The 13,948-nt window shown below is 48.4% G+C and overlaps 1 protein-coding gene across 3 annotated transcripts in view; it reads left to right on the top strand.

Annotated features, from left to right (window-relative positions):
* Positions 1–1,763: 1,763 nt before the first annotated feature.
* Positions 1,764–13,948, top strand: part of SMCO4 (single-pass membrane protein with coiled-coil domains 4) — a 35,499-nt gene continuing 23,314 nt past the window's right edge. The window contains exons 1-2 of one of the 3 annotated variants that reach the window (XM_090030568.1): positions 1,764–2,210; positions 3,288–3,458. In XM_090030568.1, the coding sequence (XP_089886694.1) occupies positions 1,866–2,210; positions 3,288–3,428 (486 nt within the window). In that variant the 5' untranslated portion in view covers positions 1,764–1,865 and the 3' untranslated portion in view covers positions 3,429–3,458. Of the gene's footprint in view, positions 2,211–3,287; positions 3,463–13,948 lie in introns of those variants that run through there. The other 2 variants (XM_090030571.1, XM_090030570.1) reach the window with 2 other exon arrangements.

Raw genomic sequence — 13,948 nt, 5'->3', positions numbered from 1 at the left:
CCTAGTCTGGGCAACAGAATGGCTTCATGTCCAACCCATGATATCCCCTCGCCAAATGGTGCTTCATAAAGCCCTTTGGGGATGGTACAGAAGGTCTTTTGAAAACACAGCTTTACTTCTGCTCCACTCCAGCTCAGTGCAGTTCAGTGTTACTTGAGCTGCTGAGAAATAGCTCTTCTTTGCATCCAGAAAGCCTGATGCTTATCCACAACTGGAAGAAACTGATGTTTTCAACAGAAATGAAAGGTGTGCAGTGTGGGTTAATAGCTGTGACACTCCACTATTGCTCTGTTAGGAGTTAGATGGTAAGGTGCCTGACATGAATGTTCATACAGGAAACAACTCCCAGAATAACATTGATGTCAGGAAGAGAAAAACACCAGCCAGCTGCAGAGAGCTTTACAGCTGTTATTACTGTGGAACAAGGGAGGGATTCCTTCTCATTAATCTTGTCAGGATACATCTCTAGACCAAGTTTTCTCAAATGATTGAACCTGCCCGGTAGCTGGGATGGGCCTGCAAATTTGATCAGGCATGTTTTATTTATAAACCTAAAATTAATGTGCAAGTGGCTTCTTGGGATTTCCTGCTTTTTGCTACTTTATTATGGACAGTAGGGCAAGGACTAAGATTTGTCTTTGTTGATTCCTCCTAGCTGTTGGGTGCTGCAATAAGAGCAAGGAGAGTTTCTTTGCAGTCCCAGTCTTCAGAGACAGAAGCTAGGGTGGAAGTAGGCAGGTGCTTGAGGTCTTACTAACGTGGAGGTAAGCACAGTCTGGGCTCTCAGGGGATTAAAGACCATCTTCAAGCACTGCCCTCCTGTTAGACTCCCTTCAGCCTCTTCTCCTCACCTGTTTTCCAGTTTCACTGCATGCCGGCTATTCCACAGCTGGATCAGGCTTTTTCAGCTCACCAGCATGTCAAGATAAGAGCTATTATTGTAAGAGCTGTAGCTTCCCCCTGTTTAATTAACAGCTGATATATAATACTGCATACATAAAAAACTCAGTCTTCACTGGAAAACTGTTTCATATTGCAAAAGCGAACACTTGAAATCAAGGAACGGTCAGATGTGTAGCCCTAGCTATACTGTCATGCGTGGCTAACTGGGGTGCTGAGTAAGATAGGTTCTGTGCGGGGGAGTAAAGGTCTGTGAAACCATCAGTAAAGATAGTTTCATAATGATCTAGGGCAGGGGTAGGCAATGGTTTTTGACCAGAGTGCCGAAAAACCCCCACACTGTCTACCTTGGAAGGTGCCGAAGTGCTGACATGCTCGGAACAGCTGTTTGCAGCCTCCCGGCTGCAGCCAACCCACGGAGCCCAAGCTGCTTGCAGCAGGGCTTGCATCCTCCCAGCCACCTGCTGGGAGCAGCCTGGGCTCCATGGCTGGCAGCAGCTGCTTGGAGCCCGGGCTGGCCGTGGTGTGCCAAGCAAAATGGCCTCGCGTGCCATGCTTGACATGCATGCTGGGGGATGCTGACCACTGATCTAGGGCTTTGAATTGAGGCAGGTAGGTGGGCATGGGTGGGTCTAGAGCTTTGAATCGCAGCAGGTAGGTGGGCATGGGCGGATCTAGGACTTTGAATCGAGGCAGGTAGGTGGGCACGGGCACGTCTTGCATTTGGAAATGGGGGGAGGGGTGAAATTGGTGAGCTGCATCCTCCCATATAAAACTCGGCACATGTATTTCTCCGGTTGAAAAGAAACCAGAAGCTTTATTAACATGCTCAGAAGCAACAACCGCGGGAGCGAGAAACAGTCCCCAGGGCTGCGAAACAGGAGCTTCCCGGCCAGGAGCAGGGGGAGCCCGGACAGAAGAGGGGGCCGCTCCGGCCTGCGGGGGGCAGAGGAGGGCTCGGAGAGATGCTAAGGAGCCGGGAAGTGAAGTGCCGCCTGCCAGGCGTTGGGCCGGACGCTGCGGGAGCCGGCGGCGCCCCGGCCGGGCCGCGCTTCCCCGCCGCCAGGCCTCTGTGCCCGCGCTCGGCGGCGGCGGCGGCGGCGGCGGGCGGGGCGGGTGCCGGCAGCGGCTGCCGCCTGCGCTCGGCAGAGGGCGCCGGCGGCGCCGAGCCGGGAGGATCCTGGTGCGCTCGCGGGGCTCGGGGCCGGGCCGGGCCGGGCCGGGCGGGGAGAGGAAGGGAAGGAAGCGGCCGGCGGGGCTGCCACGTCTGCGGTGCTGAGCAGCGGCGGCGGCCGGCGCCCACGTGCGCGGTGAGTCGGGGGCGCTCCGGGCCGCGGGACAACTTCCCGCAGACTTGGCCCCGGACCCCCGCGCCGCCAAACTTTCGGCCGGGGAGAGGAAGGGAGGGGAGACGCCGGGGCCGGGCCGGGCTGCCCCCTGCGCCGTGCGATCGCTGCTTCGCACGTGGGGGCCCGTGTCACTTGATCGCGCTTGTCGCCCGTCACCGGCAGGCACGAGGGTGGCTGCGCCCGCCTGGCCAGCCCAGGTGCCTTCCCCGCTTCCCGCAGCGATAGTTTTTGTGCATGTGGCGGGTCTCGATGCACTGCGGAGTCACCCCTCCATCGAGTCAGGATTGCTTTGCCGGGCTGAGCGCGCGGCGATTCACGGACGAACATACGTGTGTCTCTTTCCGGAGCCGCGTCCGTTCAGGGTTCTCCCTCTCCTTTGTCTCGGCCTCGGGGTGCAGGTTGCTACTTATTTTGCAGTTGGTTTGTGCTAAAAAGTTGAGTTCTTAGGCAGAACAAGCGCCAAAACGTGCTTGTCCCTTGTTTCAGGGGTGTGCCTGGCCACAGCGTTGGTCTGAGACGAAAAGACATACAAAAAAACTAGAACTCTTGGTTCCAAAATGATACCTTGATCCCGAAAGCTTATGGAAAAGGATGGTTTTCTTGCCATTTTCCAGTTGGTCTAATAAAAGGTATCATTTTGGAACCAAGAGTTCTAGTTTTTTGTATGTCTTCTTGCCCCTTGTGGGTTGTGCATTGTAGTAAGCGCTGTTTTGGAGGCCCGGTTACGATATATGTCACTTGTGGTATAGCTGAGAACCTAACGTATATTAAATAGGTTTCTTAACTGTGTTTAAGCTTTGGACTTTAAGGTCACATCTTTGCTAGCAAACTGAACTCTTGGTAATTGCACCAGTGTAAAGTGCCAACGTCACAGTGTTGTTCACACAGCTTTAGTTGCAGTTTGTACTTTGGTTTGTGGGAGATTTAAAAACACCTCTTGGGAAGGGAAATCTTGGGAGCAGAGAGCAACTTTTCTTTATCCATCAGGATTCTCCAGTGATTTCCCAGAGAAATTCTGATCACAATGCTCTTTCCCAGTCTTTTTTTTCAACAGCTTTCACACGCTACTCAGCAAAAACTCTCTTGCTGAAGCTTTGGAACAGTGAGCACAAGGCGGCTGCCGGGCATGGTGGAGGGTGTATGCCAGTAGTACTACTGGATATTTGGAAGCTAAGATGAGAAGCTGACATCTGCATTTTTCAGCACTGTCCAGGTAGGCGTCTGCGTGCCATACAAGTGAATCTTCATGAACACAGACTGGTAGGACTGAGTTGTTTGAGACCTGGAACCTGTAGCAGTGGCTACGTGGCCACATTCAGCACCTTCGTACTCCTGTGCTTGGCTAGTGTTGATATTGCAGTATAATTCCAGAGCAGCAGGATGGGTGGAGATTTCCATGTGACCTTGGCTACTTTGGACAGTGGCTGGCCAGTTAGGCACTGGTATGTGGTTAGATAATGCCCAGTAGTTGTTGCTGTTTTAGGGATGAGCAGAGCAACAGATGGGAATGGCTCTGTGATTGTTTCCCCAACACTTGTGGCCTGGGTAAGTTTGCTGGCAAAATATGCCAAAGAATGTTTTTCTGCCTCAGACTGTTTTTCACACATTAAATAGAAAGAGAGTGAAATGTGATTGCATGCAGATAAGAGCAGCATGCTAATTAGGTGACATGATCTGGCTCATGGGACGATCAGCACAATGCACTATAAATCTTTTGGCCATGGTGTCTGATACAGGGTGTATTGCAGTGAAATTATTATTTTATGATTGATTTTACAGTGCAGTTTCTGTGTTTGTTTCTATCCCCTATCTTCCCATTCAACATCATGTCTCTGCTGCCTCAGGGCTGGACAAGTGGCTAGCTGCAGTACAGGCTGCACCATGCACATCACTGGGAGCAGCAGCTGAAAGTAGAGTCACTGCCCAGCGGAATAACCTCCATTGAGCATTACGGAGAGCAGGGCTGATGAGGAGAGGTAGCTGCCGTTTGCAGTGTGGGTGAGAGCGACTGGGGACCAGCAGAGGAAGGGGGCATTTCTGCCTTCAAAGGAAGTTATATTGGTCCTTTTACAAATTGGGGTGATGGTGTTCAAAGAGCTATAGGGATATCAAGGGGTGTAAGGTCCAGCTCTCTGCAGAGATGAAAAGTTCTGTCTGGCCCAGAACTGGTAAATTGGACCTCATTGGCACCTTTGATAACAACCAGCTGCTGACCTGGTCTAGAGGGGTTTTTGTCCACTAATTCCTACTGTCTGCCCTGCATCAGTTTGGGCTGCATTAATGCTGCTGTAGTTACAGTGCTGTTCCCTGCAAAGAGCTCCTGACAATGTCTTTGACACTTCCTCATCCAGTGTCTTTCTGTGGCTCACAGAGTTAGGCAGTCTTCTTGCTTCTCTTCCTGTACTGCAGGGTGCATCCAGAATGTCCAACAGCACCTTGGGCTACAAGGAAGAGTGTGCTTTAAGGCACCTGTGGGAGACTTCTTGGGCTGGAAACACTTGTCCGCTTTGTGCCTCCATAAACATTTTTATGATGGTACAAAGTGAAAGCAAACAGACGTCCATGCCCTTTGTTGTACCACAAAGGCCCAAACTTGGACTGCAACAGAAAGTATTAATTTGTGCTGCTATTTTGCAGCAGACATCTGTTTGTTTTAAGGGGGGAGTGTATGGGCAACCCAGAGCTGCCTGCGCTCTCCAGCTGTCCTGAGCAGGTGCTCCAAAGGCTTCAGGGGCCTGATGCAGCATGGGGAATTCCTGGGGATCAGGCCTCTGAAGCCTGAGGAGCGTGTACTGGGGTTTCCCTCCTTGCAGAGATGTACTCAGGGTGTGTCCCTGCAAGCAGGGAAACTGGGAACAGCAGGGGCCAGACCCTGCAAGACATGGGTTAGGTCTGGTTCTCCCAGTGCAGTGAGGCGCATCCTGGCCCAGCTGAACCAATTCATTTGGCAACTTCTGTTTATAGCCTTGGTTCTGTAGGCAAAGCTCTTGTATCCGTGTCAGTGGTAGTAGTGCTAGGAGGTTATGTGGCTGGCTGTGACAAGAAGTAAGGTGGGGTGGTCCATTTGGCCAAACTTTAACTTGCCTTCATAACTCACTTTTTTTGAGTGTCTTTCTTCTACCTCCCATGACACCTGTGGGGCAGATGTGTCAGTTCCATTATGGTCTTTGGACAGGTGGCAGATGGCCAGATCCCTGATGAGGTGCCTTCAGTATTCCCAGTGTGACTAATTCATATGCTTGAGTGAGGGCATGACCTGGCCTCTGCAGGTGCTATTGCATTGCCCATCCAACCCTGGTATGCCTGTGCTGGGCACAGCAAGACTGTTAGAATGGTAGGAGTTCCTAAAATATAGACATGGGCCTTTATCCATAGGTGGCATTTTACATGTGAGGGGTTCCCTTGTGTGTGGTATTCTCTAGCCCAGGGCTTCTCAGCCTTTGTCTTCTTGAGGTCCCCCCCAGCATGCTATAACAACTCCACAGCCCACCTGTACCACACCAACTGTTTTTCTGAATACACAGTATTGCAGGGGGGCATAGGTGATGTGTTGCAGAGGCGTGGGGGGCATATATCCCCTCAGATTTGTGTGCCAACAGTGCACGAGACCGCAGGCTGGCTGGACTGGCACACCAGTGAGCAGGACTCAGTGCAGGAGGGTGGAGTGGGGCAACAAGACTTGTTGCCACCGCTGGGACCCCTGCATCAGCTGTGTCACCAGCAGTGAAAGGCATAATGGTCTGGGGGCCTGGGGGCCACTACTCTCACTTCCTCCTGTCAGCAGCCACTTGTGTGCCAGGCTACAGCTCTACCTTGCTGCTGTAGCCTGGCTACTGCTGCCGCCATTCCCCTCAGGCCACTGCTCTACCCTGGAGGGAAGGTGGGCTGGGGGGCAGTGCGGACACCCTGACACCTGCCTGTGGCCCCGCAGGGGGCTGCAGATCCCTCGTTGAGAACCGCTGCTCTAGCCATGTTGCTGCCTTTGTCTTTTTGTATTACCGTTTCATTATGTTCTTGGCAAAGGTGAGTAATTCTCTTGCTGTGCATCCCTATGCAGAAGAGCAAAGTCAGCAGTGAGACGCACTGATGACCCCTGAGCTCATAATCCAGCCTTGCTGTCCACATCTCTGGAAGTCTAAGAGCTAGTCTAGCATGGGGAAATCAGTGCTGGTATGACTGCCTCCACTTGGTTGCAGAGTAGCATGACCGTGGCTCAGGTACTCTACATCACTGTAAGCCCCTGTGTTTGTATGGGTGTAATTGTATCCATGCAGTTAAGGTGGGGCAAATTTTCCTGATCTAGACAAACACCAGAACAACTACTGAACGTGAATGAAGGATGATGAAGTACCTTGGGTGCTTGTGGGGATGCTTTTCATTTAGTCACAGAAGTTGAAATCAGCTTTTCAGGGGGGTTGGGTTTGCTATGGGCCTTCAGATAGACCCGAGTCTGCAGAGGGTGAGAATGTGGTACGATTTAATATTGGTCTGTGATTCCCTCTACCCGCCAAGTCACTTAGTTTTGCACTTTTTGCTTTTTGTTTCATCTGGTCTCTCTTACTCTCCCACCCCCCCTTGTTCTTTTCCTATGTTAGTCTTATCATTTGTCATGTGTACATGTGTGAGAGCTTTGTGCTTTAAAAGCAAAAGGGTCTAAATGGTCTCAAACGCTTCAGCCATAAAAGCCTAATGGTACTTTTCACAGAGTAGGTGATGCTTGAAGTTGTTCCCTGCTTCAGTTTTGATAATACCAGTGTTTATATTTAATAGATTTGGCCAATTAATCTGTTAATAGTTGTGTTGATTAGATTTTCCCATGAGGTTTCAGGGAGGGGTAAGATCACTTCTTGGTCTAAATAAGGTATCCTACCTAAGTAAAAAAGGATACGTGCTGTTTAAATGAAGAATTAGCTGCAATTTGGTGTGGTAGTGTTGTAATCTTGTATCATGTGTTGGTAAAGATGCTTTGGGAGCCTTCTGGTTGAAAGGGCCATTGAATGACCTTGCTGTTTATTTTCTTGGTGCTTTTTTCTGCAGGAGGCACTGTTGCTGGGATATGCAGTTTAGCAACTTAGAATTAAAGTTAGCTAAGCTTTCTGTGTGGGATATTGATAAAAGCCATAACTAGAGCCAGATTAGGGTGAGTGGGTAGAAAGCAATGAATAGGTGAGCTTTCTCACACAGCATTTTTAAAATGCCCTTCAGTCCAGACCTGTAGCTGCTGTGACTTTATTTTTGGTTTCTCCTGAGCAGAGATTGCCAGTAGCACCATTTTTCCACATGTATAATATTAGGGACCCTCTCTGTAAGCTAAAGGAGGATTTATTTTCTGAACTTGCTGTCTAAACAGGTGGTACAGATCAGATACACAGGGAAACTCGGTGGAAATTTCTGTCATACAGAACAGTTTCTATGGGGGTGGCGGCAGGGCGCTGCCTGAGCGTTTGCTGCTGTGGTTTGTTAATGGTAGGCTTTGTGGGATAGCTGAGTTCAGAAGCAGGATACGACTTAACTGGAGAGTAGATGCTTGGTTAGGACAGGTAATAGCCAGCGTGGCGGATAGTACAAAGAGACAAGTACACACAATGGCTTTATGATTCATCCAGATGGGCACTGTGAAGGAAGCTGAGACTCACTCGTTATCAAGGCTCATAACATGTTTGATGTAGGCTGGAATTTGAGCTCATGACTAGTACATTAAGCCATTGTCCCAGCTAGCCTCTTATCTTTCCTTTCATGATCTTCATTTCATCTTCTGTGTGAATTGCACATCTTTCCATTAGACTTCTTTTTCCTAATGATCCTTTCCTCTGCACTCTAATTGTGTTCTGGGTTTCCTTCCCCTGGAACTTCTCCCCAGAACTGTTCTTTGTCACTCCTCTTTTCATTTGATTTTTCTGCTTTTTTTTTTTTCCTTTTAGGTGTTGTTTACACTTGCTCTTTCATTGCTTTCATCTTCTTATATTTTCCCCCTTTTAACTCTTATCCTCAGAGGAGCCAGTTTCACTCTTGGAGTCCAGCCCTCCCCTATTGATTGCCAGCTGCTTTTATTGGAACTAATTTGCATTCTCCGCTCTCATTGTGCTAGACAGAGGACTAGTGATTTTGAGTAAAGCTCTTTTCCCAAAGGCTTTGCTCAAAATTGTCTCTGTATTTCACAAAAAAGAGTGTGGAATAAAGAGCAGCATCAGTTGTAAAAGCTGCTTCTGCCTCAACCAATGTGTTTGTGTCTTTGTCCCAAGGAAAGTAAGAATGTGGCATCCTTTGCTCAAGGCACAAATAACTTGATGGAGGGACGAGGGCTGTTGCCTAGGGTTTTTATTTCCATTGTGCCCTTCTTGAAAGTCTAGCAGCTGCTTAGCCAAGGCACTTTGACTGGGACTCCTCATTGCCTCACTACTGATGTTTACAAGCACTTATCTAGCTAATTTTTTTAACCATCAGCAGTGCTGAAAACAAATCTGTTATGGTGCAAATATACTAGGGTTAAAGAGGTGTGACTGCACTGTGGCACACTTGAAGAAAATCAGCACAGCAAATGTTACTCTTTTCATGGTGCCTACAGCATTAAAGGCTATCATAGGTCATTACTTCCTTTGAACTTTTATCCTGATTCATATATATATACTTTTATTTAGCCCATGTGAGTGAGGGGGAACAGGCAGTTTCTCCAGCCTGGCCATGGCCTCAAGTTGGCATTGGAGCCATAGCCTCCGCTTCAGCCTGTGCCACCTGTCATTTGCCTCTGCTACTTCTGTCCTCCTCCCCCAGCCACTAACTCTCAGTTGCAGTTCTGGACAGGTGGTGGCAGCTCTGGCCTTAGTCCTAGCTCTAATGCCAACCCAGTCCAGGAGCTGGGGCCGGGGCCACTGCCACAGTAGCTGCTACTCACTGGCTGGACAGAAAGCCAGAGCCCAAGCCCCAATGGATGGTAATTGGCAGGGGAAGGGAGAGGGGGGAGCTCAGCAAATGGAGCAGGGAAGGGGGTAGGTGAGGGCAGGTGTTGAGAGGGCACAGGCACCATGGGGGTCAGGTGGAAGGAGTGGCAAGTGGTGTGGGAAAGCAAGGGGCACAGGCACAGGCACCTTGGGGAGGATGGGGGGGACATACCACCCTGCCGCTTATCTCCTTGCTGCTGTTTTCCAGGCTGTAGCACTGGGGCGGACAAATTTAAGGTGACCTTCTAGTAATTAGATGTTATACCTAGGAAATTATAATAAAATTATACATTTTTCATTTAAAAATCCTAATTATTGGAGTGGGGGAGGGTCATCTTGGATTCAAGTAAATACAGTACTTGTCTGTGTCTTTACAGACCTGGGATCTGTTTGGAAACTGGAATCCACTCAGCTGCTACCAGAGTGCAGCCACCCTGGAGCATAAGATCACAGCTGGTTAACTGTGTGTAGTAACCTGGCAGGTTTTCGAACAGAAACTGAAGGATATACTCACCAGTAGGAGAGAGCTTGGGGAATTTAGGTTGGCAGACTGTAATTACTGTCATTGAATTGTAGACAATTGTTAATCAGTTTCTTTATATTCAGTCTCTTTCTTTTGGCTTACTTATTCAGTGGTTAAGCCTGATTTTGTACAGTTAAACTGTGATGTCAATCCAGTAATTGTAACCCTGCTAATTTTACCTCCCTGATCATGGGGCTATAGTGTTAACATCTTAAGGCAATCGAGGAACGTAGACTGTAACTCTTACTGCATGTGGGATTATCCATGTATATGCATTTCAGGAAGAAGTGTGCGTGTTTGTTTGAGGAGCAAAAATGTCAAATGTGGCAGACCTATAACTGCTGAGGGAACCATGTTAAACTTCCTGTGTCAAATTCACAGTCTCAGGCAGAGCAAGCCATTCACTTTTCTTTTTGAACTATCAGTTTAAATCATGTTCCTGACTGAACTTTGCAAGTTAGACACAGATTTACTATAGGACTTGGGGCAGGGGATGGAGACACTTCCTCTGTTTGTTCAGTTTATTTATGCATTTGAAAAGGGAAAGGTAACGGGAAGCTGTTTTTCTGTTGATCTCAAAGCCCTGTCTGCTGTATTCAGGCTATTGCCAAGTGTAATCTGTGCAGCTTCAATTGGTCTCATCTCTCAGGATTACATGGGGGACAGCAGAGTAAGCAGGGCAGGGTGAGAATGGCATCAGCCAGGGTACCAACTTGGAGGAAGTGATAATATGACCCCCTCTCCCAGGATTCTTTCCACAGCATGTAGAACCATGTAGCCCAGTCCATGGGGGGCTGGGCAGGGGCAATGCCATACACTGATTGTGTGAAGGGGGGGTGGAGTGATGCTCCCTCCCTCTGGGAGGCTTTGCTGTAGGAGAGTCAGCCCTTTCTCCAGGATGGAGGGCAAGTGTGGTACTGGGGAGGGGCCTTGGTGCTGCAGCCTGTCCCAACCTGTGCTGTTAAAGCAGCAACAGCAGTAGCACCTGCCACCCAAGCAAGGCAGGCTCAAGCAGGTAAGACTCCTTTCCAGCTCTCTTCATGCCCCTTTCCCCCCATGCTCTCCTTTTATGCTCCAGGCACTGGAAAAGTTTGCAGTGACTCTGCATAGGGACATGTACTGATTAACATAGAACAGGGGTGCTCAACCTGTGTCCTGTGACCCCATGTCATCTAGACTGCAGGACTCTGCATGGGTCCAGAAATGTTGCTGCCAAATCGTTGGATCCATGGAGAGCCCGGGGCCCTGTGCCCTGGATCTGGTGTAGCACCAGTGCCTTCCCCTCTTCCCTCCTAGGTCCCAATCCTGACATGCGGGGGGCAGGAGGGGGCAGCACCAGGCCCCAGCACTCAATCCCAGTGCACAGGGGAAGGCTACAGACCCCCTGGAACCCATTCTGGCATGCAGGGGGCAGGAGCGGTTGGCTTCGGGCCCCTGGGACCCAGTCCTGGCACGCAGGCTATGGAAGGGGCAGCCCAGGGCCCAATCCAGCCTGCAGACAAGCCTTGCATCACGCATCTGGCTCATGGGGCCAAAAGGTTGAGCACCACTGATATAGAGAGTGCATTTAAGTTTTCGTTTGCCTACGTGGCAGGGTTTGACGCTGATACAGCTACCCCTGATTGATGGGTGCAGCTTGTTACTGTTTATTTCAGGCAGTAGACAAGGCTTGAGCCAGCTTTACCCCTTGGTTAGAGTCTTTCCCACAGTGATAAGAGAGAGAGAAATACTTAACAAAGTAGAAAATGTTGGCTGTGAAATCTGAAAATTTGGCAGGCATCCTAGGGGGAAGATGTGGTGCCTGAGACGGTTTCCCCGTCCACTTCACATGGGTTTAAATTGACAAGATTTCAGGTTAAGCCACTGATAAGTCTCCTTTGTGTTGAAAATGGCTGTGGCGTGTTAATTCTTTTAAGTCCTGCATTTTAATAAGCGTTTTTGTGTTGTGTGTAAAATGTCAGGTATAATCAGCTTGATATTTACTTGTAAATGCTTATGCTCATGCAAACCTCCACCCCCTCCCCAATGTAGCAATATTTTGCTGAGGTGAGAGAACTAGATGGCAAAACTTACTTGTCAGTGGCCAAGCTGACTGAACTGCAAAAAAAAAAAAAAAAAAAGTCGGGAAAACAGTACACCTGACTTGCAAAATCTGTATCCTGTTTGCAGTGGAGTGTGCTGTTACCAATGCACTCAAGAGCTTCTAAAGCAGGGGTGGTCAAATTGAACCCCAGGGGCCAGGTGCAGCCTGCCAGGCCATTCTATCCGGCCTGCAGGGCCCCTAAAAAATTTAGAAAATAAATATTTATCTGCCCCGTTTGCCTGTCATGCAGCCCTTGGTGGCTTCCCAAAACTCAGTAAGTGGCCCTCCACCTGAAATAATGACTCGCCCCTGTTCTAAAGAAATGAATCTTTGATTTTTATATATACTTAAGGAAGGATTTCAGAGTCTCAGGAAGCAGTTAGGTGTGCCCAACTTTCGGTGGGAAATGCTTACATAAATGCCTTATTTGCCTTTTAAAAACCTCCCATCTTTCCCCTGTAAGAGAGATGTGTCAGTGCTTGTCTGTTTGACTAGTGTACATGACAAAACAGCCTTTTGCTCTATAATTTCTGGCTGTAACATATCCTTTTTTCTGCCTTTATGGTGACACTGAAAAGAGCCCAGCAGCTCTTCCTCCTTTGCTGCTGGAGGCGCCTTGGCATAAGTTTCAAATGTCCATGTTCTTGCAGGAGTCTGGCTCTGGATTCTTCTACCTCCATTTCCCTAAGTGGGAATTTGGGACACCTGAGCAATGAAGTTTCAGGCCCAAATGTGATGGGGGTATACAGTCTGGAAGGTTATTTGTTTTTTTTGTTTGGTTGGTTGGTTGGTTTTTTTTAGTATTAAAATCCATTCTGCAGATGATTTAAATATAGGGTGTGCTGTCAGCCTGCAGCTTCCTTTCACCTGTCCTTTCCTTTTTTTCATCCAAGTACCCTGGGCACTTATGAGTCAGTGTTACCTTAGGGCACTGCTGTAGGGGCCCGTGCGTGCTGAGTAAGCCTCTTCTGAAACATATGTGGCTCTTCATGCTCAGGTTGCAAAAGCAAACATTAAAAATAAATAGATTTTAAACATCATCTGTTTGGAATGCAGGATCATTCTATACAGGAGCTGAGGCATTTTTAAAAATGCTTATTCCAACTCTCAGGAGGCAAGGTCGAGTCCATTTAAAGGCTGCCTATTCAGACCTAGAGCCGTAGCACTTTGAAAGAGACAGCACTTGAAAAGAGACAAGTATCTTCACAGCTATGGTTCTTGCAACCCCATACAAGTACCAGCAAGCATCAGAGGAAGAATTCAGGGGAAGAACTGGATTGTGAGTGGCCTGATTAGTTAAAATGAACCTTTCCAACTCTCTTTTTCTTTGTTATATAAAGAGTGGCAATGGCTGGAGCATTAAGCCTTCCCAAGGCATTAGACTTGAGAAGCAGACTTGAAAACTAAAGGAGGGTCCACAAGAGGTATCCATTAGACTTGAGACACTGTCTGAGTGAAGGAAATGCAGTACATTTTCAAAAATTTATTGTAGGAAAGCAGTCAACAAAATATGTGGTCTTCAGTGGCTTAACTTTTATGTTTCTGGGCTATTTTTCACACTATATAATCCTGGAAAGTTTTGATCCAGTCACCTGAGAGAGAGTGTGTGGGAATTGGGGCATTACAATTTGTATGGAATTGTGTCTGTCTATTCCCCCCAGAATTTTCTTTTGAAGGAGTGGACATCCATTCCCCAAATATGAGCTGAGGGATGTACAAGAGTATGAAGATGGGGAAGTAGGTGAGTCTCTGCTACTTCAGTGCTGTAACTTTCTTCTGTATAGTTTGGGGGATCCACAGGTAGGGCTGCTACAGCTTCTGTTGAAAATCTTAAGGTGTCCTAAGGTGCCCACTAACTACCACAAAACTTTAAAGAGCTGTTAGCATTCAGGAGTTACCACTCTTCTGGGAACTGTTAAGGTGTCCAGTATTCCTGAGCAGTGTAGGTTCTCCACTTAATTCTTTCTTTCTTTCTTTCCGCCCCCTGGGATTCAGAATGCCAGAGGGCATAATATGGGGGGCAGGAGTGTTAAAGTCCCTTTGAATTCTGTTGCCAGCAATGGTAGAGTGAATATAATGTTTTTGCTGCAGAGCCCAGCATTACAAACATATCCAATTTTGTTTGTCAACACAACAGTGTCTGCTGTGATTTGGC

Source organism: Crocodylus siamensis, chromosome 1, assembly GCF_052110815.1.
Source record: "Crocodylus siamensis isolate JL-2025a chromosome 1, ASM5211081v1, whole genome shotgun sequence".
Classification (NCBI taxonomy): domain Eukaryota; kingdom Metazoa; phylum Chordata; order Crocodylia; family Crocodylidae; genus Crocodylus; species Crocodylus siamensis.
The sequence above is the reverse complement of the archived record's forward strand: the minus strand, read 5'-3'. Positions and strand labels throughout refer to the sequence as shown.